The 26,261-nt window shown below is 53.5% G+C and overlaps 1 protein-coding gene and 1 long non-coding RNA gene across 2 annotated transcripts; both read left to right on the top strand.

Moving 5' to 3' along the window:
- Positions 1-8,724: 8,724 nt before the first annotated feature.
- On the top strand, positions 8,725-15,708 carry TCF15 (transcription factor 15). Its single transcript, XM_049651007.1, has 2 exons — positions 8,725-9,307; positions 14,480-15,708. The coding sequence occupies exons 1-2, from the start codon at positions 8,789-8,791 to the stop codon at positions 14,552-14,554; spliced, it is 594 nt and encodes a 197-aa protein (XP_049506964.1). The 5' UTR covers positions 8,725-8,788; the 3' UTR covers positions 14,555-15,708.
- A 5,640-nt stretch (positions 15,709-21,348) lies between these two features.
- On the top strand, positions 21,349-22,045 carry LOC125936300 (uncharacterized). The gene is made up of 2 exons (XR_007461994.1): positions 21,349-21,572; positions 21,847-22,045. It is a non-coding gene; the product is annotated as an uncharacterized LOC125936300 (long non-coding RNA).
- The last annotated feature ends 4,216 nt before the right edge of the window (positions 22,046-26,261 follow it).

Below are 26,261 nucleotides of genomic sequence, written 5' to 3'. Positions count from 1 at the left end.
AGAGTTCTCTGGGGGCCACTCCCCCAGCCTGCACACACCCCTCCCCCACTATCTAGCTTGCAGAGGGGAAGAGAAATGCCCAAGGGCACAATCCGCAGCTGAGTTCAGGATGGGCCCGGGCCCCTGACACCTGGCCTTGAGGATTTCAGCAGGCCGCCTTGAATTTTCAAAAGACTCCTTCAATAGTGGTTTCATTGAGCATCCTCTTGCTCTTCTGCAGGATCTCGGTGACCGTCACCTGGCACAGGTGTTAGGGCCAACCTGAGCCCGGTAGGTGGCCTGGGAGGGCTGAACTATTGAGCACTTCCTTCAATGTCATGGTCTTCGAGCACCACCCAACATTTCTTTGGAGGGGTGGAGCTGAAGGAGGGCACGCATCGCATCGCTATCTCAGCTTCCCTTCGGTAATTGAGCAACTCCATGCTGGCCCCAAACTTGCATCCCCTAGTCAACAAAATCAGAGTATGGCAGCTAACAGGCCCTTTCTCCCTAGAGCAGAGTTCTGGAAGCATCTAAGCTTCAACTACCCCCAGAGTGGGGCTCTTCCCACCTCATTCTCACCACAAGCAACTTATCAGACAATTCCTGTCCACTCTCTAAGCTGTGTGACCTCAGGCAAGTTACTTAACCTCTCTGTTCCTTAATCTACCCCTCAGTGAAATGGGAATATTAATAGTACTTAGTGGGTCATGAGATCTCGCAGCCCATGCTGGGCTCCGTGCTGGGCATGCTGGGCTCCACACTGGGCATGCTCAACTCCTGCTTAGGATTCTCTCTCTCCCTCTCTCTCTGCCCCTCCCCCACTCACACACCTGGTGCACTCTCTCTCTCTCTCTCTCAAGAAAAAAAAAAAGTACTTAACTCATGGGGCTGTTCTGAGGGTTAAATGAGAAAATGCACTCAAGTGCTTAGAAGAGTATCTGGCATGTAACAATCCCTCAATAATAATAAATTATTGTTATTATTATTATTATTATTATTTCCATTTTCATTGCACTTTCCCCTCATAGAAGTGCCAGGAAACACATTTTTTTCTCCCAACATGTAACATTTCCAATGATGTTTTAGTGTCCCTTAGAGAGTAGGGCTCTGGGGAAATGCCTGGAAGTCCCCTTCTTCACCCAGCAGTGCCCGGTAACCAATGCCCCATACTCACTACCACCTTGTCCTATCAGACATGCTCTCAAGAAAGGGTAGGGTAATACCCACTCACACTAAGGCGGACATGACTGATAACAGCCTGGAGAAATGTCTATAGTCTCTATTAGGTAACTGATGTGGGGTGAGGGTACGGGTTTGGGTGGGAGGGTCTGTGGTCACCTAAGCCTAGAAAATGCAGATTGGATTGAAGCCTGATGCGTTGATTTGCTGCAGGATTTCTCAGAACCTTTAACATGTGGGAAGCGCTACAGTTCTCTAGAAGGGGGATGCCAAATGTAGCTTCCCAGACTTTTAAATCATGGAAAGCTGGGCACCTTCCAGAACAATAGCTTCCAGGAGTTCACTCTTGAAAAATGATGGCCTGGAGGGTCCTTGAAGGAGTGAGCTCCAGCGGTGGAATCAAAAGCACCAGCCCCCTGCCCGAGGAGCCACGTGAGGGAGGTCAATGGCGCTTTCTCATTAGCCTGAACAGCGCGACAGAACAAAACAAAACCTGGCATCTCTGTGGCTGGATGCTTAGTACGTGCCGAGTACTGACCTGGGTCTGGGGGGAAATTGCTATCAAGCCACATTCTGCTTGCTTCGCTTAACTGATCATGTGCCCTTGAGAAAACACCTTGTAAAGATGAAATAATGGCAACAGTGCTCGTACAGCACATATCGGGTGCCAGGACTGTCCCACTTCCTCCTCACAACCACGCTCTGCAGGCAGGCTCTATGACGATCCCTGTTTTACAGATGAGGAAACTGAGGCACAGAGACACTCGGTAAAATTTTCAAGACCATACAGCTGGTAAGTGGCAGAGGTAAACCCAACCCATCAGGCTCCCCAGTCTGCAAACTTAACCATCCGACACTGTGTTAACTCCAGAGATAACACCTACGGCAGACTTTACTAGTTGTTACCCGATAGCTAGTCTTCTCTTCTTCTCTGCTAATTAGAAACCCCACGTCCGGCCAAATGGGTGGCTGCCTGCAATGAAGACTACATTTCCCAGCCTCCTTTGCAGTTAACCTACAGGCAAATACAAGATCTGGTCAATGGGACAAACGCAGAAGTGAGGTTGTAACTCCCAGACAAGTGTCCCCAAAGGGTGGAGTGTGCCCTTCCTCCTTCTGCTTCTTTCTCCTTTTTTTCTGGTTGGAAAGCAGAGAGAATGGCCCCTGCAGCCACTTGGGTCCATGAGACAACTTAGAGAGCGGAAGCCACATTCGACGGAGCAAAAAGATAGACAGAGCCTGGGTCCCTGACACCATTTGGGTCCATGAGACAACTTAGAGAGCGGAAGCCACATTCGACGGAGCAAAAAGATAGACAGAGCCTGGGTCCCTGACACCATCTGCTTTAGTTGTGCAAGGTTGCATAACCAAAGACACTAAACATAGGGACTCACAACACCAATAATTATTTATTGTCTCTGTCTTTGCCTTTCTGTATTAGCTTGGCTATTTTTAGCAGTTCCTTTAGCTCAGGAATCCATGATCCACATCCAAGGAGGCTTACTCACACGGCTGGCAAATTGGTGTTGCCTGTAGGCTGGGGACCTTGGTCCCTCCCTACATGGGCCTCTCCACAGGACAACTTGAGTGTCCTCATCACAGGGTGGCTGCTGTCCCCAGAGTGAGTGATTCAAGAGATCAAGGCAGAAGCTCAGTGCTTTCATCAGCTAGGTAGAAGGCACACACTATTACTTCTGCCAGATCCTTTGGGCACACAAGTCAGATGTGACTCAGTGCGGGAGGGTCTACACTAGGGGGCAAATACCAGGAGACTAGGATCACTGGGGGCTATCTTAGGGGCTGGATATACCACAGCACAGGACGCCAGACCTGCAAATGCCTTGAATATGAGAGAGAAATATATTCTTATCTTGCCTGACTGAACTGAAGATGGCACGTAATAGGGGCACCTGGGTGGCTCAGTTGGTTGAGCATCCAACTCTTGATTTCAGCTCAGTTCATGATCCCAGGGTCATGGGATCGAGCCCCATGTCAGGCTCCATACTGAGTGTGGAGCCTGCTTAAGATTCTCTCTCTCCCCCTCTGCCCCTCTCCCCAACTCATGCTCTTTCTCTCTCTCAAAAGAAAAAAAGAAAGAAAGAAAGAAAGAAAGAAAGAAAGAAAGAAAGAAAAGAAAGAAAGAAAAGAAAAGAAAAGAAAGAAAGAAAGAAAGAAGACACTGTCAAGAGAATGACAAGACAAGCCACAGACTGGGAGAAAATATTTGTAAAAGACACATCCCATAGAGGACTGTTATCCAAAATATACAAAGAATTCTTAAAATTCAACAATAAGAAAACAACCTGGTCTAAAAATGGGCCAAAGACCTTACCAGACACCTCACCAAAGAAGACATACAGATGGAAAATAAGCATATAAAAAAATGCACTACATCATATGTCTTCAGAAAAAAAGCCAATTAAAACGAGAAACCACTAAACACCTATTGGAAGAGCCAAAATCCAGAACATTGACAAGACCAAATGCTGACAAGGATATGGAGCAGCAGAAACTCTCATCGGTTGGGGCGGAGTGCAAGACAGCACAGACACTTTGGAAGACAGTTTGATGGTTTCTTATAAAACTAAACATACTTGGGGTGCCTGGGTGGCTCAGTTGGTTGAGCGTCCGACTTTGGCTCAGGTCATGATCTCACGGTCCGTGAGTTCGAGCCCCGCGTTGGGCTCTGTGCTGACAGCTCAGAGCCTGGAGCCTGTTTCCACTTCTGTGTCTCCCTCTCTCTGACCCTCCCCCGTTCATGCTCTGTCTCTCAAAAATGAATAAACATTAACAAAAGATTTATAAAACTAAACTTACTCTTTTTTTAATTTTTTAATGTTTATTTTTGAGAGAGAGAGAGAGAGAGACAGAGTGTGAACAGGGGAGGAGCAGAGAGATAGGGAGACAGAATCCGAAGCAGGCTCCAGGCTCCGAGCCATCAGCACAGAGCCCGATGCGGGGCTCAAACCCACAAGCCGCGAGATCATGACCTGAGCCGAAGTTGGACGCTCAACTGACTGAGCCACCCAGGCGCCCCAAAACATACTCTTATCATACAATCCGGCCCCTTGGTAGTTACCCAAAGGAGTCGAAAACTCATGTTTAGACAAAAACCTGCACACAATGCTTATAGTGGCCTTATTCATAATTGCCAAACTTTGGAAAAACCAAGATGTCTTCCATAGGTGGATGGGCAAGTAAGTTGTGATACATCCAGACAATGGAATATTATTCAACGCTTAAAAAAATGCGTTATCAAGCCGTGAAAAGACGTGGAAGGAACATAAGTGGATATTTCTAAGTGAAAAAGTCAACTTGAAAAGTCTACGTACTGTATAATTCCCACTATGTGACATTCTGGAAAAGGCAAAAGTACGGAGACAATCCAAGGATCAGTGGTTGCAGGGGAGGGGTGTAGACGAATAGGCAGGGTACCGAGGATTTTTAGGGCAGTGAAAATAGTTGGTGTGATACCATAATGATGGTATGATGACAACATCATTATAAACATTTGTCCAAATCCACAGAATGTACAACACCAGGAGTGAATCCTAAGGTAAACTGCAGACTCTGAGTGACAATGAAGTGACAATGTAGATTCATCGATTGTAACAAACTTCTCAATTCTGTTGTATACCTAATACTGCTCTTTTTTTAAAAAAAAAAAAAAAGAAGAAGAAGAAGAAGAAGTCTTTAAGGGGCACCTGGGTGGCTCAGTCGGTTGAGCGTCCGACTTCGGCTCAGGTCATGATCTCGCGGTGAGTTCAAGCCCCACGTCGGGCTCTGTGCTGACCGCTTCGGATTCCGGGTCTGCCTCTCTCTCTGCCCCTCCCCCACTCGTGCTCGGTCTCTGTCTCAAAAATAAAAATAAAATATTAAACATCTTTAAGACAATGAAATGAAGTCTTTGAAAATAGATATGTTAGAGCACGTGTCCTGTGCAGGGAAGGAAATGAGAATGAGGCATCAGAGACCACAGGAGAAAAACCAAAAGACAGTGTGATCAGCATACCAGACTTGAACCAGGTAGACGAGGAACAGCAAAGCGGGCTTCACCGAGATGCTGCACTGAACTTTGGCAGAGGAGTAGGGCTGTTGGTAAGATAGAAGGGTTGAGCACTCCAGGTAGGGAGAAGAGCTGGGGCAAAGGCAGAGCTGGCCTCAGAGAAACTCTGAGTATTTCAGGGGGATCGAAGCCCAAGGTACCCTGGCCAGGAAGGCAGGGGGCCAGCTGCTGCCTCTCAACCCGTAGGACCCTCCTCCTCTTTCCCGAGGGGCTCCTACTTAGCCCTTCAGCCTCTGTGTTGCCAGAGAGGCCATATGGCCCGGGAAGGGGTCTGACTGAACTGAGCTCCCCTACGGCCCACTGTGTGACCTCAGGCAGGTCACTTTCCACTCTCGGAACGTCAGTTTCCTCATCTGTAAATTGGGAATAATAGTGACACCTACCTTGGAAGTTTGTGATCCAGAGGAAGTGAGATGAGCAAAACACAATGTCCTTGCCCCATGACACTTATATTACAGTGGAAAGAGACAAATAAATGTGCAGTATGTTCACTGCTGTGTTTCCCAAGAGCCGGAACTATGCCTGGCACATAGTAGGTGCTCAATTAATATGTGCAGATGAATGAATGAAAGCGGTAACAAATGCTATGGAGAGAAGGAGATCAGGATAAGGTGGAGAGGGAGAGCCACAGGGATGTTGGAGGGGGTAGGAGCGGTGAGGGGCGGTGGGGGAGGGGGAGCCCTCCCTTAGGAGGTGAAATTTAAGTGAAGACTTGGAAGGAAGTGAGGGATTAAGCTATGGGGATATCCAGGGGTGGGGCATACCAGGCAGAGGTGGGCTCCACAGGTGGTGAGGAGGCCAGTATGGCTGGAGCAGGGGACCAGGAGACAGAGGACAGAGGATGGGAGGAGCTGAGCCCCTTCTGTGTGTGAGCTGAGAATGTGGCAAGGGCCCCATCGCTGCTCCCAGGGGCGAGGCTGAGAACAGAGTCAAAGCTGCAGGTCCTGGGTTGCTCCTCTATCTGGGGCCATCCCCCAGGCCCCCAACAACCTCAGCACAACGTCCTCTCCCGTGTTGAGTGCTCGACATGTGCCAGGCCCCGGCTTTACTGGCATGAACTCACGGAACCATTACCAGCCCTCGGAATGGGTGCTATTATTATCCCCAGTGTCCAGAGCAGGAAACTGGAGACTCCAAGAGGCAGCTACCCTCGAGCAGGACCCGGGGTTCTTTGATGCTGGAGCCCAGCTTGCGCCTACCACATTGTCCTGGAATTCTTTGTTTACAGCTCACCTTCCCCTCTTGGCTGCAGAAGGCCCAGCTCAGTCTCATTCATGGTTTTATTTTACTCCCAGGGTCCCTTGTGTCAAAACCTGCCTGCAGAGCGAGTGAATGAATGAGCCTACCAAGTAAGCCCTCCCCGGCTTCCGGGCCCGGTTCATGCCCCCGGTTGGCTTCTCCAACCAGGAGCTGCAATGGGGAGGGGGCTGGACAGAGGAATTTCAAGCTGCCTGAGGACTGAGAGCAGAAGAGAGGGGGAGCAGGGGGAGAAAGTGAAAGTGAAGGGAGCCGGGAGCCCCTGTGAGGAGGCGCAGACAGGGAAGGAAATCTCCCGGTAATAACTCATCGGCTCAGGAAGCAGCAGCCTGGCCTGGGGCTGCGTGTGGGACTGGCCCTGTGGGGAGGGGGCCGCACAGGCTCCTTCTCCTCCTCCCCAAAGCCCAGCCTGGCTGGGGTCACGGTCAAATGAGGAGGGGTGGAGGAGCCAGGTGTGAGAACAGAACTTCCCCTGACATGGGGGGGGGGGGGGGGAGGGGGGGGAATTTGAGGACTTCAGGGGCGGCTCTTCCAGCAGCCAAGGGAAACCCTCGAGCTCCCCTCCCCCATTCTAGCCTGGGTGAGGGAAGCCAGGAAAGCACAGTGTGGCAGAGCTGGGAGGCATTGCCCAGAAAGGAAAACAAGCCCAAACGCACCTAGGAACCTTTCGTCTTCACTCCCTGTGCCCTGTCCACCACACACATGCGTTAGGGTTGAAGAAGAAGTTATTTTCAAGGCCAAGCAATCCTGGTTGGGCAGGTCCCCAGGATGGAGCTGGGCAGGGGGTACGACATGGGGACCCCAGCCGCCATCAACAGTAATTCTTCCCAGGGCCCCAGAGAAGAAGAATGTGTCAGGCTGAACAATCTAGGTTTCCCGGAAGGAAAGAAGGCAATGAGGGAAGACAGTAGTGCCTCCCTCCCCCCCACCATGTGTGTGGTGGCATTCCAAAGAGGGAGGGGGGCATGGATATGGAGCCAGGGTGGGATTGTGGGGAGTGTAGGAAAGCAATTTGCATTTTAAAAAGTTTTTTTTTTTTTATGTTTTACTTTAGTTTGGGCGGGGAGGGGCAGAGAGGGAGAGACACAGAATGCGAAGACAGGCTCTGAGCTGTCAGCACAGAGCCCGACGCGGGGCTCGAACCCACTGACCGCGAGATCATGACCTGAGCCGAACTCAGAGGCTTAACCAACTTAGCCACCCAGGCGCCCTGGAAAGCAATTTGCATTTTATTGGGGGGGGCGGTTAGCGGGACAGGGGTGATAGTGAAGTCACAGGCTGGGGTTAATGGCTCCACTCACTTCTTGTTAAGACTGAAGGCCAGAGCTCTGTCATCTGTAAATCGGGGTCGGGGGTACCCCCCACAACTTCAGCAAGGAGCAGTAAAGATCAGTAAAGTACTCAGCACAGTGGGTGGCACAAGGTAGGACGTCAACCAAAATGTCAATTCCATGAGGGCAGAGTTGGTCACCTCTCTATTCTCAGACCTAAAACCATTCCTGACATAGCAGGGATCCAAGAAATACTTGTTGAATGAATAAATGAATGAATAAATGAATAAATGAATGAATGAATGAATGAATGAATGAAGCTACTGGCGTTTGTGCGTGTTGTTTTTGTTTCGCCTTTTTTTTTTTTTTTTAAGTTTGCTGTTAAGGATGTGACACTGTGGAATCCTTAGTTGGAAAGATTCCAGTGTTTCTCTACGTGTTCTTCGTGGACACCACCCTAATGCAGATTCCTGGGTCCCATTCCAGACCTGCTGAATCAGAACGGGGGGAACCCAGGGATCTGTCCTGTCAACAGCCCCCCTTCCCCAAGTCTTACACAAACGAAAGTTGCAGAACCGCAGCATTAGAATGTGAAGGCGGGAAAACCCCAGGCTAGTTTCTCTGCAATCCTCTTTGGGAACGAGGAAACTGAAGCCAAGAGAGTCCCCCTGCGCGTCTAGACCGCGGATAAAGGGTCCAGACCTGGGCACACCCACCCCAAACCCCCAGACTCCCCAGCCCCTCGCCCCGCTCGCCGGCGGGGACTGAAGCCTTCAGGGCGGGTCACTTAGCTCGCGGGCTGCTTTCAACCTGGGGAACCGGGGGCGCGGGCGCTTCGCCATTGGCCGGGGCGCGGCGGGCGCCTCCCCATTGGCCAGGGCGGCGGCCTCCGCCCCCGCCGGGGCGGCCTCGTGATTGGCCCCTCCCCGGCTATAAGGCGGGGGCCGGCGGGGCCGTGGGAGCGCGCGGCAGCGCACGGCGGGGCGCGGCAGACGCTGGGACGCGGCGCACGGAGGGACGCGGCCGGGCGCCCATGGCGTTCGCGCTGCTGCGCCCCGTCGGCGCGCACGTGCTGTACCCGGACGTGCGGCTGCTGAGCGAGGACGAGGAGAACCGCAGCGAGAGCGACGCGTCCGACCAGTCGTTCGGCTGCTGCGAGGGCCTGGAGGCGGCGCGGCGCGGCCCGGGCCCCGGGGGCGGGCGGCGGGCGGGCGGCGGCGCGGGCCCCGTGGTGGTGGTGCGACAGCGGCAGGCGGCCAACGCGCGGGAGCGGGACCGCACGCAGAGCGTGAACACGGCCTTCACGGCGCTGCGCACGCTCATCCCCACCGAGCCGGTGGACCGCAAGCTGTCCAAGATCGAGACGCTGCGCCTGGCGTCCAGCTACATCGCGCACCTGGCCAACGTGCTGCTGCTGGGGGACGCGGCCGACGACGGGCAGCCGTGCTTCCGGGCGGCCGGCAGTGCAAAGAGCGCGGTCCCCGCTGCCCCCGACGGCGGCCGCCAGCCGCGCTCCATCTGCACCTTCTGCCTCAGCAACCAGCGCAAAGGGGTGAGTGCGCGGAGCCCCAGGACTGTGGCCGCGGGGCAGGGGTTGGCGGGGGGACGGGGCCTCCTAGGGAGCAGAAGAGGAGCAGGGACCCCAGTTGAAGAGAGGGGGAAGCGACAGGAAATTCGTCGGGGGGCTGGGGGGGGGGGTGCTGCGCTCCAAGCCCAGGGTTTGGTGTGGATGGAACACAACCGCTCGCTCAAAGTGGTGCAGGAAAGCCCAGAGCTCGGGCATTTCTTTGAGAGCGGACATTGCTCGTTGAGAGACACCCCTTTCCCTGAAGGTGTGCTGGGGAAAGAGCGTGAGGAAATGGTTACAAAGGCCATCATTTATTGGGCTCTTCCTGTGTGCGAGGTGCGTTCCTCGTCCCCTTTCACCTTCCCAAGAACTCAGCCGGGCAGGTAGTTATTCTGGCCGTTTTATCCCTGATGAAGATCCGAGGCTGGGGGGGTGTGATCCCATGCCCACAGTTACTCACCTGGGAAACCAGGACGCAGGCTCGGTTGGTCGCTGCGTGCCTGTTGCCCCGAACTACCCTTCCCAGTAAAGTAGTGGTCCCGCATCCTAAGACTTGACCCGAGGGCAGGAGACTGAGAAGCAGCAAAAGGGACGCATACCCCCAGCTAAAACTCTGAGGCAGCCAGCGATGAGCAGGAGTGAAGACGGGGGTGTCCTGAGGGCACCCCAGCCCCAAACGGGATGGAGTGTGGGGCAGAGTCATTGTTGAGTCCGCTAGACAGAGGTGGAGTTAGGATCTCGTGGTGCGTCCCGCGCGCTCTGACAAGGATGAGAGCCAGCCTGGGAGCGGGCGAGGGGGGCTGGGTAGCGGCACAGGTTGCCTGGGGGCTCTCCTGGTTGAAAGCTGGCTCTCCTCCTGCCTGGGCCCCAAGGAGCCCGCTTCATCCCTCATCTTTCCCTCTCGGTCCTGGAGACTGGGAGAGCCCCTGAGCCCCTGAGGGGCCCACAGCCTTTTGGAAAGTGAAAGGCCACGAGGGATGGAGCCAGGCCTCTGAGACCCCCATTCTTCGGTTCTTAACAGCTGCTCTGGGTCCCCCGCTTCACTCTGTTCTGGGGAAGCCTCTGGGTCCTGGCCTCAGACCACCCTCCTCTGACTCATCAGACTCCCAGTCTGGCCGCTCACCCCCATGGCTGCTTCAAATTCCCTGAGTCAGTTTTCTTAGGCTCTGGTTTGTACCCTGCCGCTCCCAGCCGTGGGCCCTGGTCAGCGTTCCAGGCTGGGAGGGGAAGCCAGGTGGGCCTCAGGCCTCCAGATGTGAAGGGCTGGCTGGGCCCACGGTGATGCGCTTCACCTGTTCATTCAGTTCATCCAACCCTATCTACCCAACAGTCGCCTTTTGGTGGCCCTGAGAACATTCCCAGAGAGGCAGGTCGTGGGTCCCCACCCATCACAGTCAGGATCTCCCCGTGCAGGGGCAGGGCCAGACCAAGGCCATGGAGACAGGGATGCTGCACTCTCCTGGTGGGGAGGCGGAGCACCAAGGGACTGTCAGAGCCCAGAAGGTGCCCCCAGCCAGGGGCTGAACTCCGGACAGATGCTTGGGAACAGAGACAAGGCTGGTGAGGGGGTAAGGAAAGGTGTTCTAGGGACAGGGCACTTCGAGAGTTGGCATCAGGATGCGTGACGTAGAGAAGGAAAGGGGCAGAGCACAGAGGGGAGGCAGCCTTGTTGGGCGCTGATTTCCTGTGCTAAGCACTGTTCACATATTATGGTCAAAGCCCCTCAGTGGCAGTGGGGGAGGGAGGGCCTCTGGTTATCCCCACCTGCCTACCAATGCAATGGTTCCGAGACACCGTCCATGATGAGGTGAGGGTTCGGATTCAGGCCTGCCTGATTGGGAAGTGGGAAAGGTTAGTCGGGGTGGGGGACTGTCAGGGCAGGCCTCAGGGGAGAGGGTGTGCCTACCATGCCCGAACACCAACAGCAGGTGGGGGAATTCTTTCTGCTGGTTTCCACCTATCCCATGGATCCCAGGGACGCTGCCCGGGTCTGCCTGTTTCCCTGCAATCTGTCTACAGGACCAAGAACCTAGCCAAATTTGGCTGCAGAAGCCAGGCTCATCCCTACAGGCTCCTCTGGGATTAGGCGAGAGGGGCGATCCTGGCCAGCTCTGGCCCCTCGAAGGCTCCACTGAAAAAAGCTGGCTGTCTTGTGGGGCCACTTCAGGGACTCCCTTCTGAGCCTTGGGGGCCAGACAGCTCCAAGACCCAGAGTCTGCCTCTCTACTCTGAGCCCCTCCCTCCCACATGGCTGAGGTGGGGGTCACCGTGGACCACCCTGTTCTCTGGAGCATCTTTCTGTTTAAGGAGGGGTTTGGTGTGGCCCTCTGTGATGGAAATAGCAAGTAGGAGATGGGAGTGGAGTTCTTGTCTCTCCCATTTCCCCTTCTGTCACCTGGGGGTGGAGCTGGATAGTATCATCTTGGAAGGCGCTCCCCAGTTGGCATAAGCAGCTCAGGAGCTGACGTGGCCCGGTGGGTGGTGGGGCAGGGGGTACCGTTACCAGGTGATGCTGATAATGATACTTGTGAACATCTATTTAAAAAAATTTTTTTAATGTTTATTTTTTGAGAGAGAGCGTGAGCAGGGGAGGGGCAGAAAGAGAGGGAGACACAGAATCCGAAGCAGGCTCCGGGCTCTGAGCTGTCAGCACAGAGCCCGACGCGGGGCTTGAACTTGTGAACTGCGAGATCACGATCTGAGCGGGAGTCAAGCGCTTACCGGGCTGAGCCAGCCAGGCGCCCCACTTGTGAACACCTATTAAACACTTAGGGTGTGCGTGATGCTGTGCTAAGGGCTTCACCTATAAATACGTATAATCAGTCCTCACAGCAGCTCCACGTTTCATGTGGGGAAACAGGCTCAGTGAGGTGAAGGCACCTGCCTGAGGTCTGACAGGTAGTTCGAGGCAGAGCGGGGGTTGAAGCTCAGATCTGTTTCACTCCAGCCCAGCTCCTAACCACCGTGCTTCCCAGAGCCCTGGGCGCTGAGTTCCTAGGGGACAGAGAAGCCGGGGCCTAGTCAGGGCCCTTCTAAGTGCTTTTGGCACTTTGCAAGTCTCCTTCACAGCTGCATTTGCATGACGCTGCATCCTGGGGCGGCAGTAGAATCACTGTGTCCCCACGTCATAGACGAAGACACTGAAGTTCAGGGAGAGGAAGGGTCCCAGCGTTATCATGAGACCAGGGTCTCCTCATGCCTGCCAGACTTGGGGTAGAGGAGTCCCGCCCCCCTCCCCCCCCCCCCCAAAAAAACCCCTCTGCCCGTCCCGAGGAAATAGAGTGAAAGAGTGAGAGGCCAGTGTTTTTACCCCCCAGCACGCTACACCCTCTTCCTCCCCACTCCTGTCCCCCTTTCTCAGCCACTCCTGCCAGATTTGTGTGAGAAGCCTAAGCCCCAGGCTCTGCTGGGACGGTGGCCTCAGCCCTCAAAATAGCCCTGCCTGTGAATGAACATGTTGTCCTGGGCCCGGAGAGCCTCGAGGGAGGCTGGGCTCACATCTGGACGGATCTGCCCCAACCTGGGCCCAGGGGCGGAGGGGACAGGGGGCAGAGCTCCCAGATGGTTGGCTGTTTCTCTAGATGGCTGAGAAAGATGCCTGTCCTGCCATCTCCTCGCCAGGCTTGGTGGGGTGAGCGTTTGCAGTGGGATTTCAGATACCAACGTGTCCTGGAAGCAGAACTGACTGTCGGACCACGTGGATTTCTAGCCCAGCTTTTTTACCAACTGGCTGGGTGCCTCTGGGCCAGGCATTCCACGGCGGGAGCCTCAACAGAGGGGTTGCTCTAATGCCCACGACCTCACTGACTTAGAGTGAGGATGAAACCCACGTGTCAGACCTCACAATACCGGGTAGGGACAACCCCTGCAGGGTGAGGGACAGGTGGCTTCGGGGTTGCCATCATTTGCCCATCTTCCGGTGGGCACCACTGATTCAAGCAGCATTCGTCGGTGCCTGCTCCACACCAGGCTCAGGGCTACAGAGCAAAGGACTTTTCCCTACCACCCCCTGAGCCCCCAGCCTGATGGGGAACAAAAAGAGACCCTGCCATCCCCTTCTAAGTTTTATCCTGGTAGAATGTCCCCAGAAGTGCCGGGTAGTGGCAGGAAGAGAAGCCCTCCCAGGGAGACAGGACCAGACAGCACATTCCTGGTGGAGAGAACACCTTAGGGAGGCCAGAAATCCACAGTCTACTTCTGAAGGTTGATGAGTGAGCCACTGGGCGGACGATGGGGCAGTGGGGAGGATCCACTGTGGGGTTTGTTTGTAAATGTAAAATATTATGATTTAAAATGTATTGGATTTGGGGCGCCTGGGTGGCTCAGTCGGTTAAGCGTCTGACTTCGGCTCAGGTCATGATCTCATGGTTCGTGAGTTCAAGCCCCGCGTCAGGCTCTGTGCTGATGGCTCAGAGCCTGGAGCCTGTTTCAGATTCTGTGTCTCCCTCTCTCCCTGACCCTCCCCCGTTCATGCTGTCTCTCTCTGTCTCAAAAATAAATGAACATTAAAAAAAAAATGTTAAAATGTATTGGATTTAAAAAAAAGAAGAAACAACAAATTACATAGGGAAGAAATGAAAAAGGTAAAATGTGGGGCGCCTGGGTGGCTCAGTCAGTTGGGTGTCGGACTTTGGCTCAGGTCATGATCTCACAGTCCGTGAGTTCAAGTGCCATGTCAGGCTCTGTGCTGACATCTCGGAGCCTGGAGCCTGCTTTGGATTCTGTGTCTCCCTCTCTCTCTGCCCCTCCCCTGCTCATGCTCTGTCTCTGTCTCAAAAATAAATGAAAACATTAAAAAAAAAAAAAAAAAGGTAAAACGTTACATAGCATTAAAAAAAGAAAAAAAGTCTCCCTCCCATCCATCTTGCCTCCTCCTCACGAAATTCCTCTCCTCTGAGGAAACCCATTAGCAATTTCCCTTATGCCCTTCTCTCCAGAAATCTCAGCACACAGGAACATCCACTCAGTTGTTGCTTTTGTCCTTGAATGATGTTATCTCTCCAGTATTCCCTATCAGTCCTGAAGAGTCTCTTCTGCCTTCTGCTGTGGAGAAGTTTATTGTGCGGCTGTGATTTATTTATGAGGTCCCCTAGTGCTGGACACAGAGGTTAGTTCCAGCGTTCATGGTGACCTGATCGAACTTCTTTCCTCCTGCAGGGTGGCCGTCGTGACCTAGGGGGCAGCTGCTTGAAGGTGAGGGGGATGGCCCCCCTCCGAGTGCCACGGAGATGAGCCTAGACCCCTATGGCAGTTATTCCACGCAGGACCCCGGAGAAGGAGGCCAGAGGGCAGCCGCTGGTTGAACAGGGGAGAAGACCCCAGGAGCCCAACCCAAACCTCTTTCGTGTTGGGACCTGAGGACCACGGTCTGGGCCCATGACCCTGTGGGCAGGCTCCCTGGGACATCTCCACCACACCCCAGAGAGCCATGAGGACCCATCCAGCCAGTCCCAGCCCTAGCTGGTCAGAGACAAGGCAGAACTTTTGGAACAACAAAGACTGTTGGTGACAGAGGATGTGTGCATATCTGTGAATGAGTGTGTGTGTGTGTGTACGTGTGTGTGTGAGAGAGAGAGAATTGGTGGGTTTAAAATAAAAAAGTATTTTTAAATAAAAGATATTCCCATCTGAAGAATGGGGGAGGGGGACTCCCGGCAGAGGTCGGAGGTGGCCTCTCTCCTAGACCCTTGACAGAGGCCCAGATGCCGCAGGTGCTCCCCTGTGCCCTGGAGGGTGTGGGGCCGGGGGACGTCAGGAGGACCCCTCTCCGGAAGTCAGGATGACTAAACTTTCCCCACAGTCTTCGTGAACAGTCACTAGCTGTCTGATGTGGTTGGCAAGAAATGTTAAATGTATTTATTTGTGAATAAGGGATGTATTTATTCACATGGTTCACAAGTCAAAAGGTACAAGAGGAAACATGGTAAAGTTCCCCTCCCTCGTGTCCCCCAGCCACTAGTTCCCCCGCTGCGGGCAGCCTTGGCCACCAGATTTTGTGATGTCCCATTCCCTATGAATAACCAAGCAAATGCAGAAAAAATATATATGTATGTATATACTTTCTTCCACTCTTTACCCAAAGAGTAGCATGTCGTCCTTGCTTTCAGCTCCTTTGCACTCTGTTTCCTGATCTACGTTGGCTGTCATCCCAAGTCAGCACACAAAGATAAAGGGTAGCCTCCTTCCTTTAGTAGCTACTTAACTCCACTCGAATGTGCTAGACTGTAACCTGTCCCTTCTCCGTGTCTTCACAGACAGGGAGCGTGTGCTAAGGGGGATATCCTTACCCCTGTTTTAGCTGAGATGATTTGGGGGGCCAGTGACACCCAAAGGCATGTGGCAGGATGGTGATGTGAGGTCCGTCCACCCCTAAAGCCTTCCCCTGGCCCGGAGATACCCCACTGGAGGGCCAGCCCCCAGGTCCCGGTTGTGCCCCAGCGGGCCCCGCGTGGTGAAGGCTGCTGTTTCCCCATTTCGCGGATTCAGCCAAGATGGTGATGGAGGCAGCTGGTCAGTAGAACCAGGTGCGCTTGGCTCTTGGGCTGGGACTGTCCCTGTGAGGCCAGGATCAGAGAGGCTCAGGAGGCTGGAGGGAGGGAAAGGCAGAGAGAGAGAGAGGGGCCAGGTGAGGTGAAGGGCCAGGCAGCCACCCTTCCTTTCCTCAGGGTACACTCATGCCTGTTTTTCGAACGTATTTAACAAGCACTTGTAATTAGCAGTTACTGACCGAAGCCTGGCCAGTCTATGCTCGTATCCACTGGGCCCTGCCACCCGCCGCACTTGACCTTTTGATGGGGCTTGACGTGGGGCTGCCGTTTTGCAGATCCACGGGTTCCTGGGTGCCCTCTCCGTGCCAGGCGCTGAGCCACGCCCACCCTGCCTGCCTCGCAGATGGAAACGGAGGCCCCAGGAGAACGAGGGGGTCAGTCCAGGTTGGAGGGGCTGTAAAAGCACCTCATGTAACCTCTTTGGTGTGGGAAGTGGAGGAAGGAGGGCCCCAAGGGGCTGTGGTCCCGCCTGGGGGAGCTTCCCAAGCACCCTCGCTCCATTCCCCCCATTTCCCTGGTGTTTCAGGACACTGCTCTTGCCTATCCTGTCCCGGTGCGGTCCTGCTTCCCAGTTGGGGAGCTAATTAGGAAAGCACATTGCATTCCCCGTGTCTGCCCAGGGCCAGGGCCAGGCAGCCCCTGGCAAAGCCATAGGAAAAGGACTGTGACTCTGTCAATGGCAGGAAACCTGGGAGTGGGGACAAAGCAGACACTTGGGTGCTCTGGGCTGGAGGCTCACTTCTGCCACCAGGTTTGCCAGGTGACCCCAGAGAAACTGCCCGACCGCCACCCTGCCCAATCTCTAACCAGCACGAATAGAGGACAGAATGATAATCAGTCGTTTTGCCTGGCTGGATAGTTTTTAATAGACCACACTTACGCACTGGGTGAGGAATTCGAGTTGAATCCAACAGTGCGCAGTGAAAAGTACATACCTCCCTTGGGCTCCTCCTCTTGGGGTTGGGTCCCGGGGATCCCAGGGTCTCCGGGATTCCTGCAGAAACAGTTGGCATATATATAGGCAAGCCACACGCACACCGTGTTCCCACACGAGTGGGAGCCTGGGACACATACTGTTCTGCACAACAGAATTTCCTTACGTCTTGGAAAGCCTTCAGCGTACAGAGCCACTTTGGACTTGTTCACGGCTGCAGAGTGCTCTGTCCTGTGCATTTTGCAGCTTTCGGGCTTCCCGGAGCCTCCCTCCTGGGTAATGCAGAATTAATGCCCGAACCTTGGTGAGCTGCGAGGCCAGCCCAACACATGTGACTTGGAAAAGGCATAGCCGTGGGCCAGTACCTCGGGGCAGGGGGGGGGGGGACACTTGCTCAACATCCCCACCCCCAATGCATGCGCTTCCCCCCCTCGGGATGGGCCAGCCCAGCCAGGCTCCCCAAGGGTCCCTGAGCGACGGCCAGCTTGGAGCCAGAGGAGCAAAGGAGTTCAGGGAAAAGAAACCGAGGGTTGAGGCAGTGACCAACTTCAGCCAGGCCGTGTTGGACCCTGAAGGGGAGGCTTAAATTTCAGGTCGCACTCTCCACTCAAGCCTTCTTAGACACCAGGAGCATCCGCGTGAACGTGATCTCATAGTCCCTCATTTCACAAAGAGGAGACTGAGCCGATACAGAGGGAGCAGCCTGCCTGGGTCTCCCAGAGAGCCCCTGGCCCTGCTGGGCCACTAGGAACCCAGGCATCCTTCCTCGATACACAGGGCTCCCATCCCTAACTTCACAATTGCAAGCAAAAGACCTCAGAGGTTGCCGGTGGCAGTGAGGAAACCAAAGCCCAGAGAAGGGCAGCAATGGACCACGGTTGCACAGCATTTGGATCTGAGCAGGACTGAGAGTGCAGTACCCCTTCCTCCAGCCAGGGCTCCTCCATTGCATTAAGCTCCCTTCATTAGCCCAATTGCTTCCATTTTATGAGGCTCCTGTTAGATTAAAAAACACCACAAAACAATTCCAAAAAGTGTATGTAGCAGGTTAACTTTTTTTTTATTAAAAAAATTTTTAACGTTTATTATTGAGAGACAGAGAGACACAGAGCATGAGCAGGGGAAGGGTAGAGAGAGGGGGAGACAGAATCTGAAACAGGCTCCAGGCTCTGAGCTGTCAGCACAGAGCCCGACGCGGGGCTCGAACCCACGAACTGTACGATCATGACCTTAAGCGTCTGAAGTCCTCGAAGTCGGAGGCTGGCTTAACCGACTGAGCCACCCAGGCACCCCTGTAGCAGGTCAACTCTTAAGCACCCACACGCAGTCACAAAGACAATGCATTATCATGAGAACATTAAATAGAGGACTTACCAAAATATCAATTTACAGGACGTACGTGTAGGGTCAAATGTCTGTGTCGCCGGCTACTGTGTGTTTCTACCCCATGTGCATATGATATCAAAAGTTGAGACCCGGAGAACAAAATGCAGGACGTGACCCTGCGCTGAGGCCTGTACTGCAGGGGAATATACCACAGAAGACAGTTGACAAAATCGGAATAAGAACAATAGAGAAAAGTATTGTAGCAATGTTACATTTTCCGAATTTGTTAACCATATGGTTATGTAAGAGGATATCCTTGTGCTTAAGAAATACACCCTGTGGGGCGGGGCTGGGGGGGGGGGGCGCCTGGATGGCTCAGTTGGTTAAGCATCTGATTCTTGATTTCGACCCAGGATCATCTCACGGTTTGTGAGTTCGAGCCCCGCATCAGGCTCCACACAGACAGTGAGAGCCTGCCTGGGATGGTCTCTCTACAACTCTCTCTGCCCCTCCCCTGCTCACTCACATTCTCTCTCAAAATAAACATTAAAAAAAGAAGGAAGGAAGGAAGGAAGGAAGGAAGGAAGGAAGGAAGGAAGGAATACATCCTGGGGCGCCTGGGTGGCTCAGTCATTTGAGCGTCTGACTTCGGTTCAGGTCATGATCTCGTGGCTTGTGAGTTCGAGCCCCGCGTCAGACTCTGTGCTGACAGCTCGGAGCCTGGAGCCTGCTTCGGATTCTGTGTCTCCCTCTCTCTCTGCCCCTAACCCACTCACATTCTGTCTCTGTCTCTCTCAAAAATAAATGAACATGAAAAAAAAGTGTTTTTTAAGATTCTCTCTCTCCCTCCTTCCCTCTGCCCCTCTCCCTCTGAAATTAAAACAAAGAGGAAGAAAGGAAGGAAGAAAGAAAGACACCCTGAAGTATGGTTGAGGGGTAGAGGAACGCGATGTAGACGACTCACTCTCAAATGGTTCCGCAAAAACGTCTGTGAGCCAGAGAAGGATACAGCAAATATAGCCAAGTGCTCAGAGGTGGTGAATCCAGGTAAAGGGCGTATTGGAGTTTCGTGCACCACTTTTCTCTCCTCTGTATGTTTGGAAATGATTGCAGAATGAAAAGCTAAAACGAAGTTGAGGCTTTGGCCTGCGAGGATATGAGGTCTGCCAAACGGTCTCCTGGCCCCCTCTGACTCGCCCTTACTTCAGCTGCGGACAGAAAATACCCCTGGTGGACCCAGGCATCCCTGCCCGTGACTCTTAGGCCCCTGTGCCCTTTGGGAGGCTAGGGTGGTCCCAGTCCCCGAGCCACCTGCCACCATGATTTATGTCCCTGTGAGCCTCAGCAGCTGTGAGCACGGGTCCCGCCTGGCAGCCTGCTGGGGGGGCCAGCGTTTACTTCTCAGCGTGTCTAATCCAGACCAGACTTGCAGACCCCACGGGCCTGGGATCAGGCTCCCAGGGGGCCAGGGTCAGAGGGCAGGCCAGCAGGGCCTGGAAACCGGGGAGGCGCTCAGGGTGAACCGGCTGGAAGGCAGGAACCCTGGCCTGGGCTTGCTTGGCCAGGGTTCCTGTGTGACCTGGGCTGGGTATCGCCCCCTCTCTGGGCCCTGGTTTTCCTCATCTCAGCACATTCTGCATATGGTGGACTAGAAAGGCTTTGTAGACTGGGGCAAACTGACCTTGTAGGAAGGAAGGCTGGTGGAATTCAGGAGTTGTTTTTTCTTAATGCCCAGGGCTTCCGAGCTTGGAAAAATGCCTCACTTTTTGAAAGCCTGCTAGGTATCAGTCCTTGGTCCGTGTATTTTACATAAGTTAATCCATTTAGCCTACTCTACAGGGCCGTGCTATTATTGCCCCATTTTGTGGATAAGAACTGAGACGCAGGGAGGTTACAGAACTTGTTCAAGGTCACAGGGAAGCTGTTAAGCGAGTGGATTTGAACCAAGTGTTCTGGCTGCCCTCCATGGCCTCATCAGGTGTGTGTCTGGTCCCATAGGACCCCAACTGAACCCGGGCTTCCAGAACAAGACAGAAAAGGGCACTGCCCAGCCTAGGTTTCACCCCTGTCTCAGGGGTGAAATCCTCAGAGGATCCCAGGGTCCAGCCTGGGCAGGATGGGTCCCAGAATCTGCCTCTTCCACGGGCTCCCTGGTAGTACTCATGCTCCCAATACTGGAGAGGTTTAAACACAGACTCCTGGAGGGTCTCAGTGCAAGGGCCTCCGGAGCTCATCTCCTTGGAGTTTCCACCAGTGGGGAAACTGAGGCCCAGAGCAGGCAAGGCGCATCCCCAATGTCACCCAGTGAGTCAGAGATGAGTCAGAACCAGATTCCATGTGTCCCAGTCACTGTTTTCATTGCCTGGTGACACATCCCAGAGCAGAGATTAGCATGAGAGGAAGTGACCTTGACGGGGCTCACTAGTCCCAGGCACTGCTCTGAGAGACTTCCACAGAAGGCCTCGCTTAATCCATACCAACACCCCTGCATAGGCAGGTTCTGTGATCATCTTTTTTTTTTTTCTTTTTTAATATTTTATTTATTTTTGAGAGAGAGAGAGAGAGAAGAATGCAAGCAGGGGAGGGGCAGAGAGAGGGGGAGACACAGAATCCGAGGAGACAGGGATGATGCTCTGAGGCCCGAGAAGGCTTTGCCGGGGGTCAAAGTTTCTCCAAAGTTGTCCAGCCCACCCTGCAGCAGATGAATGATGGGGCACCCGTGGGTCCCAGGGCCCCCCGAACTTAACCCAATAATCCCTGATACGTCTCCCCACCCCCCCCCCACCCCGAGCACCCAGAGCAGCTCAGTGAGGCACACAGGCGAGCGATGGTGGACAGAGGAGAATAAGAATATAGCCGAGGCTGACCGAGCGCCCAGGCGGTTCGAGCGCAGCAACTCGTATACACCCCCGACCCCAGTGAGGCAGGGGCTGTCATCCTCGTGGCTCCCCCAGATCACACAGGGTCCAGAGCCCCTCCCCCCCCCCAACCTCCCTCCTTTCCTGCCCAGGGGCTAACAGCTGAGATTTCGAGGCAGGCCAGGGCCTCTGCCCACCGCACCTTACGCGCTGCAGCATCCCCAGCGGCATCGCCGGTGCCAGCGCAAAGCAAGTGCTCAGCAGACGCCGCCCAAGGACCCGGAGGCACCCGTCTGTCTCCCGCAGTCTGCGCACCACGCTGCAGGGGCCGTTTCACCCATGTCACAGAAGCAGTGGCTCCCCTGAGGTCACACAGCCGGGAGTGCAGTCAGGCCTTGAACCCCGATCTGTGGTTCAGCCGTCTGCAGAAAACCCACGCAGCCTGGAAGCTCAGAAGATACTGGCAACAAGCCTTTAACCAGAGAAGACAGCGGGATGGGCCCAGAGCTTAGGGAAGAGGAAAGGCCTGACCAGCTGGGAGCTCCGTGGGAACGTCTCTTGCCCCCCAACCCCACCCCACCCCAGTAGGTCCCCCAGGCAGCGGCCAGGGCCGGGGGAGGAAGGGGTCGGGAGGCGGGCCTTGGATCCCCAAGGAGCACACCCCCTCCCGCCCCCTGTGAGATGGGTAAGGGAGCCCCGCTGGGCCCTCTTTTGCTCTCACTACTCTGCTTCTTGAGGCAGCCCTCCCCACTCCCTTGCCCCCTCCCCCTGTTTCTCCCTCCCTTTCAGCCCAGGCCCACCGCCCCCCGGGCCCGTGGCTCTCAGAAAGCCCTGGAAAGGCTGCTTTCTTTGAGACAGGAAGGTGTCCTCAAGTCTCAGGAAGGAAAAACAGTCAAGCTGAACCCACCAAGACCGTCTCCAAGGGGCCGGGGCTGGCGCCTGGCCAGGACTGACATCACCTGGGAACTGCCGAGGCCCGCAGCTGCAACACGCCTCCTGGGGGGACGTGCTTTGGCTATTTTAAAAAAATAATAATAATAAAAAAACGTTTCCAGTCTGGTGTTTTTAAATGTGCTTTTTATAGTGGGCCCTGGGGCGTGGGCGTTTTGGTGTCCCCCACCCCCACCCCCACCCCCTTCTCCTCCCGTCCTGATTTCCACACCACACAATGTAGCCTTTGACCAATTCCAGCTAATTCCCGGGGATTCTGGGCGGGACCTCCTTCCAGGCTCTGACCCCCGCAGATTATCTTTTATCTATCTAGATACATTTAATTTTAACTACAAAAAAAAAAAAAAAAAATTGAAATGTTGGCCCGCGGTACCTAATTCGAAAGGCGCCCAAGAGCGTTGGGTGAAGAAAAGTGAAGTCTCTTCCCAACGTCTAGTTGCTCCTTCGGTCCCCTGAGACAGCCCCTCACCCATTTTATTCAACAAAATCTCCTCCAGCACTTATTACATACCAGGCACTCTTCTGAGCAATTATAGAATATTAACTCATTTCATCTTCATAAAACCCATATGAGGTAAGGTTTCCATTGGCTATCTTCTTTTTTTTTTTTTTAATATCTTTATTTCTGAGACAGAGCAGGAGCAGGGGAGGGGCAGAGAGAGAGGGAGACACAGAATCCGAAGCAGGCTCCAGGCTCTGGGCTGTCAGCACGGAGCCCAACGCGGGGCTCGAACTCACAGATGGTGAGATCATGACCCGAGCTGAAGTCGGACGCTTAACCGACTGAGCCACCCAGGTGCCCCTACATTGGCTATTTTCTTGTGAATATTGCCAAAGATAGTCTGTGTGTATAGAAACAAACCTAGATCTGTAATCTTCTGCCCCCTTTTTAAAAAACATAAATAGAAGCTTATTATGCCGTCTCGTCTGCACTTTGCTTCATTGACTTAAAAATACATCCTGGACTAGGGGCGCCTGGGTGGCTCAGTCGGTTGAGCTTCTGACTTTGGCTCAGGTCATGATCTCACGGTCTGTGAGTTCAAGCCCCCATTGGGCTCTGTGCTGACAGCTCAGAGCCTGGAGCCTGCTTCCGATCCTGTGTCTCCGGCGCTCTCTCTGCCCCTCCCCCGTTCATGCTCTGTCTCTCTCTGTCTCAAAAATAAATAAACATTAAAAAAAATTTTTTTTAAATACATCTTGGACTCATTCCATATGGGTGCATAAAGAGACCTCTCCTTCGTCTTTATAGCTGCATCGTATTCCCTTCTGTGGACGGATGTGCCGCAATATAATTAATGGGTCCACTCTTGGTGGACATTAAGGATGTTTCCAATATTTTCTCTTACGACTAATGTTGCAATGAACAGCCAAGGTAATTCTAAAAGCATAGCTTGGGCCTCATCGGTACAATTTTCAAAAACTCCCCATCTTTCTCCTTTGCGAGCAGAAGAGCCCCTTAAATGTAAGGATTATTAAGAACCCCTCTGGGACTGTGATGAAAGCCACGGACCTGTTACCCCCAAAATACTCATGGGCAACTGAGCTTCGTGGGGGGTTCAGGGACTTCCGGAAACACAGCCCATGGACACAATAATGCCAAGACACCTCTCCCGGCTGTGGTGTGCCCATGGCTTGGGATTGGACATTATGGACCGCCAGGTGCGCTGGTCCTGAGCTGCAGGGCCTTGGGAAAGCTCACGTCCCTCCCCTGCCCAGCCCTGCACCGGCCTCCCACCACCCTTACAACCCCATCCAAAGTTCCCTCTGGCGTGCCAGCTCCCACCACCCCTGGAGCCTCATCTCCCTCCCTCGCCCAGCTTGCTCTCTGGGCTCCAGGCACATCAGTCTCCTTTTAGTTCCTACAGCACACCAGGCACACGCCAGCCTCCTGGCCTCTGCTCTCGTTTCCCTCCATCTGGAATGCTCTTCTCACCGTGTCTTCAGGGCTTGCTAATTCCCTTCATTTGGATCTCTGCTCAAATGCCTCTTCCTCCAGGAGGCCTGCCCTGACCACCCTAGCTCCAAGAGCACCCCTCCACCGATCCTTCTTATTGCTATTGTGGTAAAATACACATAACATACAAATTCATCGTTTTGACCATTTTTAAGGGTACGGGTTCAGTAGTATTAAGTACGTTCACAATGCTGTGCATCACCACCAGAAACATCCAGAATTTTTTCATCGGCCCAAACCAGCTCTTTACCAACCTTTAGCCCCTTTACTTGCCCTCGTTTTTCTTCACAAGTTATTGCCACCCGACACAAATTATTGCTGCCTGATACTACAGATAAGTTACTTATCTATTCATCATGCACAATTCAGGCCAGCCTCTCTTCCCCCTACTTGTCCACCCCTCCTTCTTCCTCCTGATGGAACTGTGCCCTGCAGTGCTCCCCTGAGCACCCTCTGCCCAAGCTGCTCCCCTCACTGGAAATAATGTTCCTTCTTCGGGCATCAAAAGCCTTTTCAGTTTTCAAAACGTTGCTCCCATCCCACCTCCACAGGAAAGGATTCCCAAGCAAATCATCACCTCAGTGGCTCGCCCCCTGCAACTTACCCATGACACTGTTTCTGCCTGGAATTGGCCAGGTCTTTCTTTCGTGGTGTAAGTAACAGAAATCTAGCTCAAAGGGGCCAATGGGGAAGGAAAAAAAAAAAAAAAAAAGGTAAGTTATTGGTTTCCAGAACTGAGTTCAGGGCACTGATTTCGTGGCCGAATGCAAGTTATCTTAGGACATCATTAGAACGCTCTCTCCCCGTCTCTCACCCCTGCTTTCCTCAACGTCAGCTTTATTCTCAGAGAGCTTCTCCTCCTGTGGCAGCAAAGACGGCGGCCAGCGAGTCTGGATCACGACTTATCCTATGAGAAACGCCTTTAGAGTGAGCCCTTTCCCTAGCAGTTGCAGCGAAAAGTCCCGGGGCAGGTCCCCATTGGCTTGCCTGGAGCCACTTGCCCAAGCAGCCAGAGGGATAAAGCATTCTGATTGGCCAGGCCCGGTCACGTGATCACCTCTGCCACAAATGTGGGTTTGCCCGGCCTGGAGCTACAAGAACCAAGAGCGGAGGAGCGGTGGTTTTCCAAAAGGAAATGGGGAAATAGCCATTGGGCAAGCCAAGGCCTCAGCTGTCACTAGCAATGCCTGCGTTGGAGCATTTGCCCCGCTGCCCTTGGGAACTTGGGTTATTCTTTGTAGGATGGGTCTTCTCTCTGAATCTGTGAGTTCCCCGAGGCAAAGTCCAGCCTCCGGGGCAGAGTCGAGCACCCGGATGGCCCTTGATGAACACTCCGTGCTTCCCTCCTCTCCTTCGGGACACGGAGTCCTGTTTGCACTCGGTCTGTGACTTGGCCAGATTTGGAGGACCCGATCCCTACCCCACCACTCTGGCACATCATGTCCCCGCCGGAGGTGGCTCAGAAGTTTAGTTCTCAGTCCATGTCATTGGTGTGACCTTGAGAAAGTCTCTGTCCTTCTGTTCCCCCGCCCCCCACCCCCCCCAAGGAGCCTCGGAAGTCCTTTCTGTTAAATAGGGGCTGGGAGAGGCATTTGGCCTGAGAGCCTTCGTCTCCTTCTCAGCCCATCACGTCCGTCTTTATCATTTTTTCCATGTCTGGCTACCACCTGTGCTGCCAGTTACATAATTTTTTTTTTCTTTAAATGGATCCTCTTTTAAATACGTAAATATATTCATTTCAGAAGGGAACTTTGGATCCCTCCATAAATGGAAAGCCAGTATCTCGTGCCATAAATAGAAGGTAACCATAAAAATAAGTACAATGAAAACAAAACAATGTCATTAAATTCTTGCCAGATCCGGCTGCTTGCTGAAAGCTGGGAGGTGGAGGCTTGCGCTCTGTTAAAACGGGAAGTAAGTGTTGAGAGAGGTGTTAAAAACACACCAGCGTTCAACGGAGACTTTCTCCTTAATAACAAGTTGAAGGAAAACTGGAAAGGGAGGAAGGTTCTTGCTCTGGGCTTTTGTAGCTCGTCAGTGAGGTGGGACTGCAGCTAGCAGCAGCTCAGGGGGGACCTGTCACACCCCCAACCCACTCTTCCGGAAGTGGTCGACCTGGCTGTCCCGTCCCTTGGAGCGGAATACAATATATTTTTTTCATCGGCATAAGTTTGCGTGAAGAAAACTCTGGAAAGATCACAGATGCGTAAAGGTGGTCTGAACCAAACAGATGGGAAATTCAGTGGGAATGAGGCTCTTCACAACATCCCCCTTTCTGCTTTTTGAACCACATTCATCCGTGACTCCCTCAAATGTTAAATAATACAAACGGAGATTTATTAGCACCTGTTCTGTGAGCTGACTTGAT

This window comes from Panthera uncia (assembly GCF_023721935.1).
Source record: "Panthera uncia isolate 11264 chromosome A3 unlocalized genomic scaffold, Puncia_PCG_1.0 HiC_scaffold_11, whole genome shotgun sequence".
Classification (NCBI taxonomy): Eukaryota; Metazoa; Chordata; class Mammalia; order Carnivora; family Felidae; genus Panthera; species Panthera uncia.
This window is presented reverse-complemented; position numbering and strand designations above follow the sequence as displayed.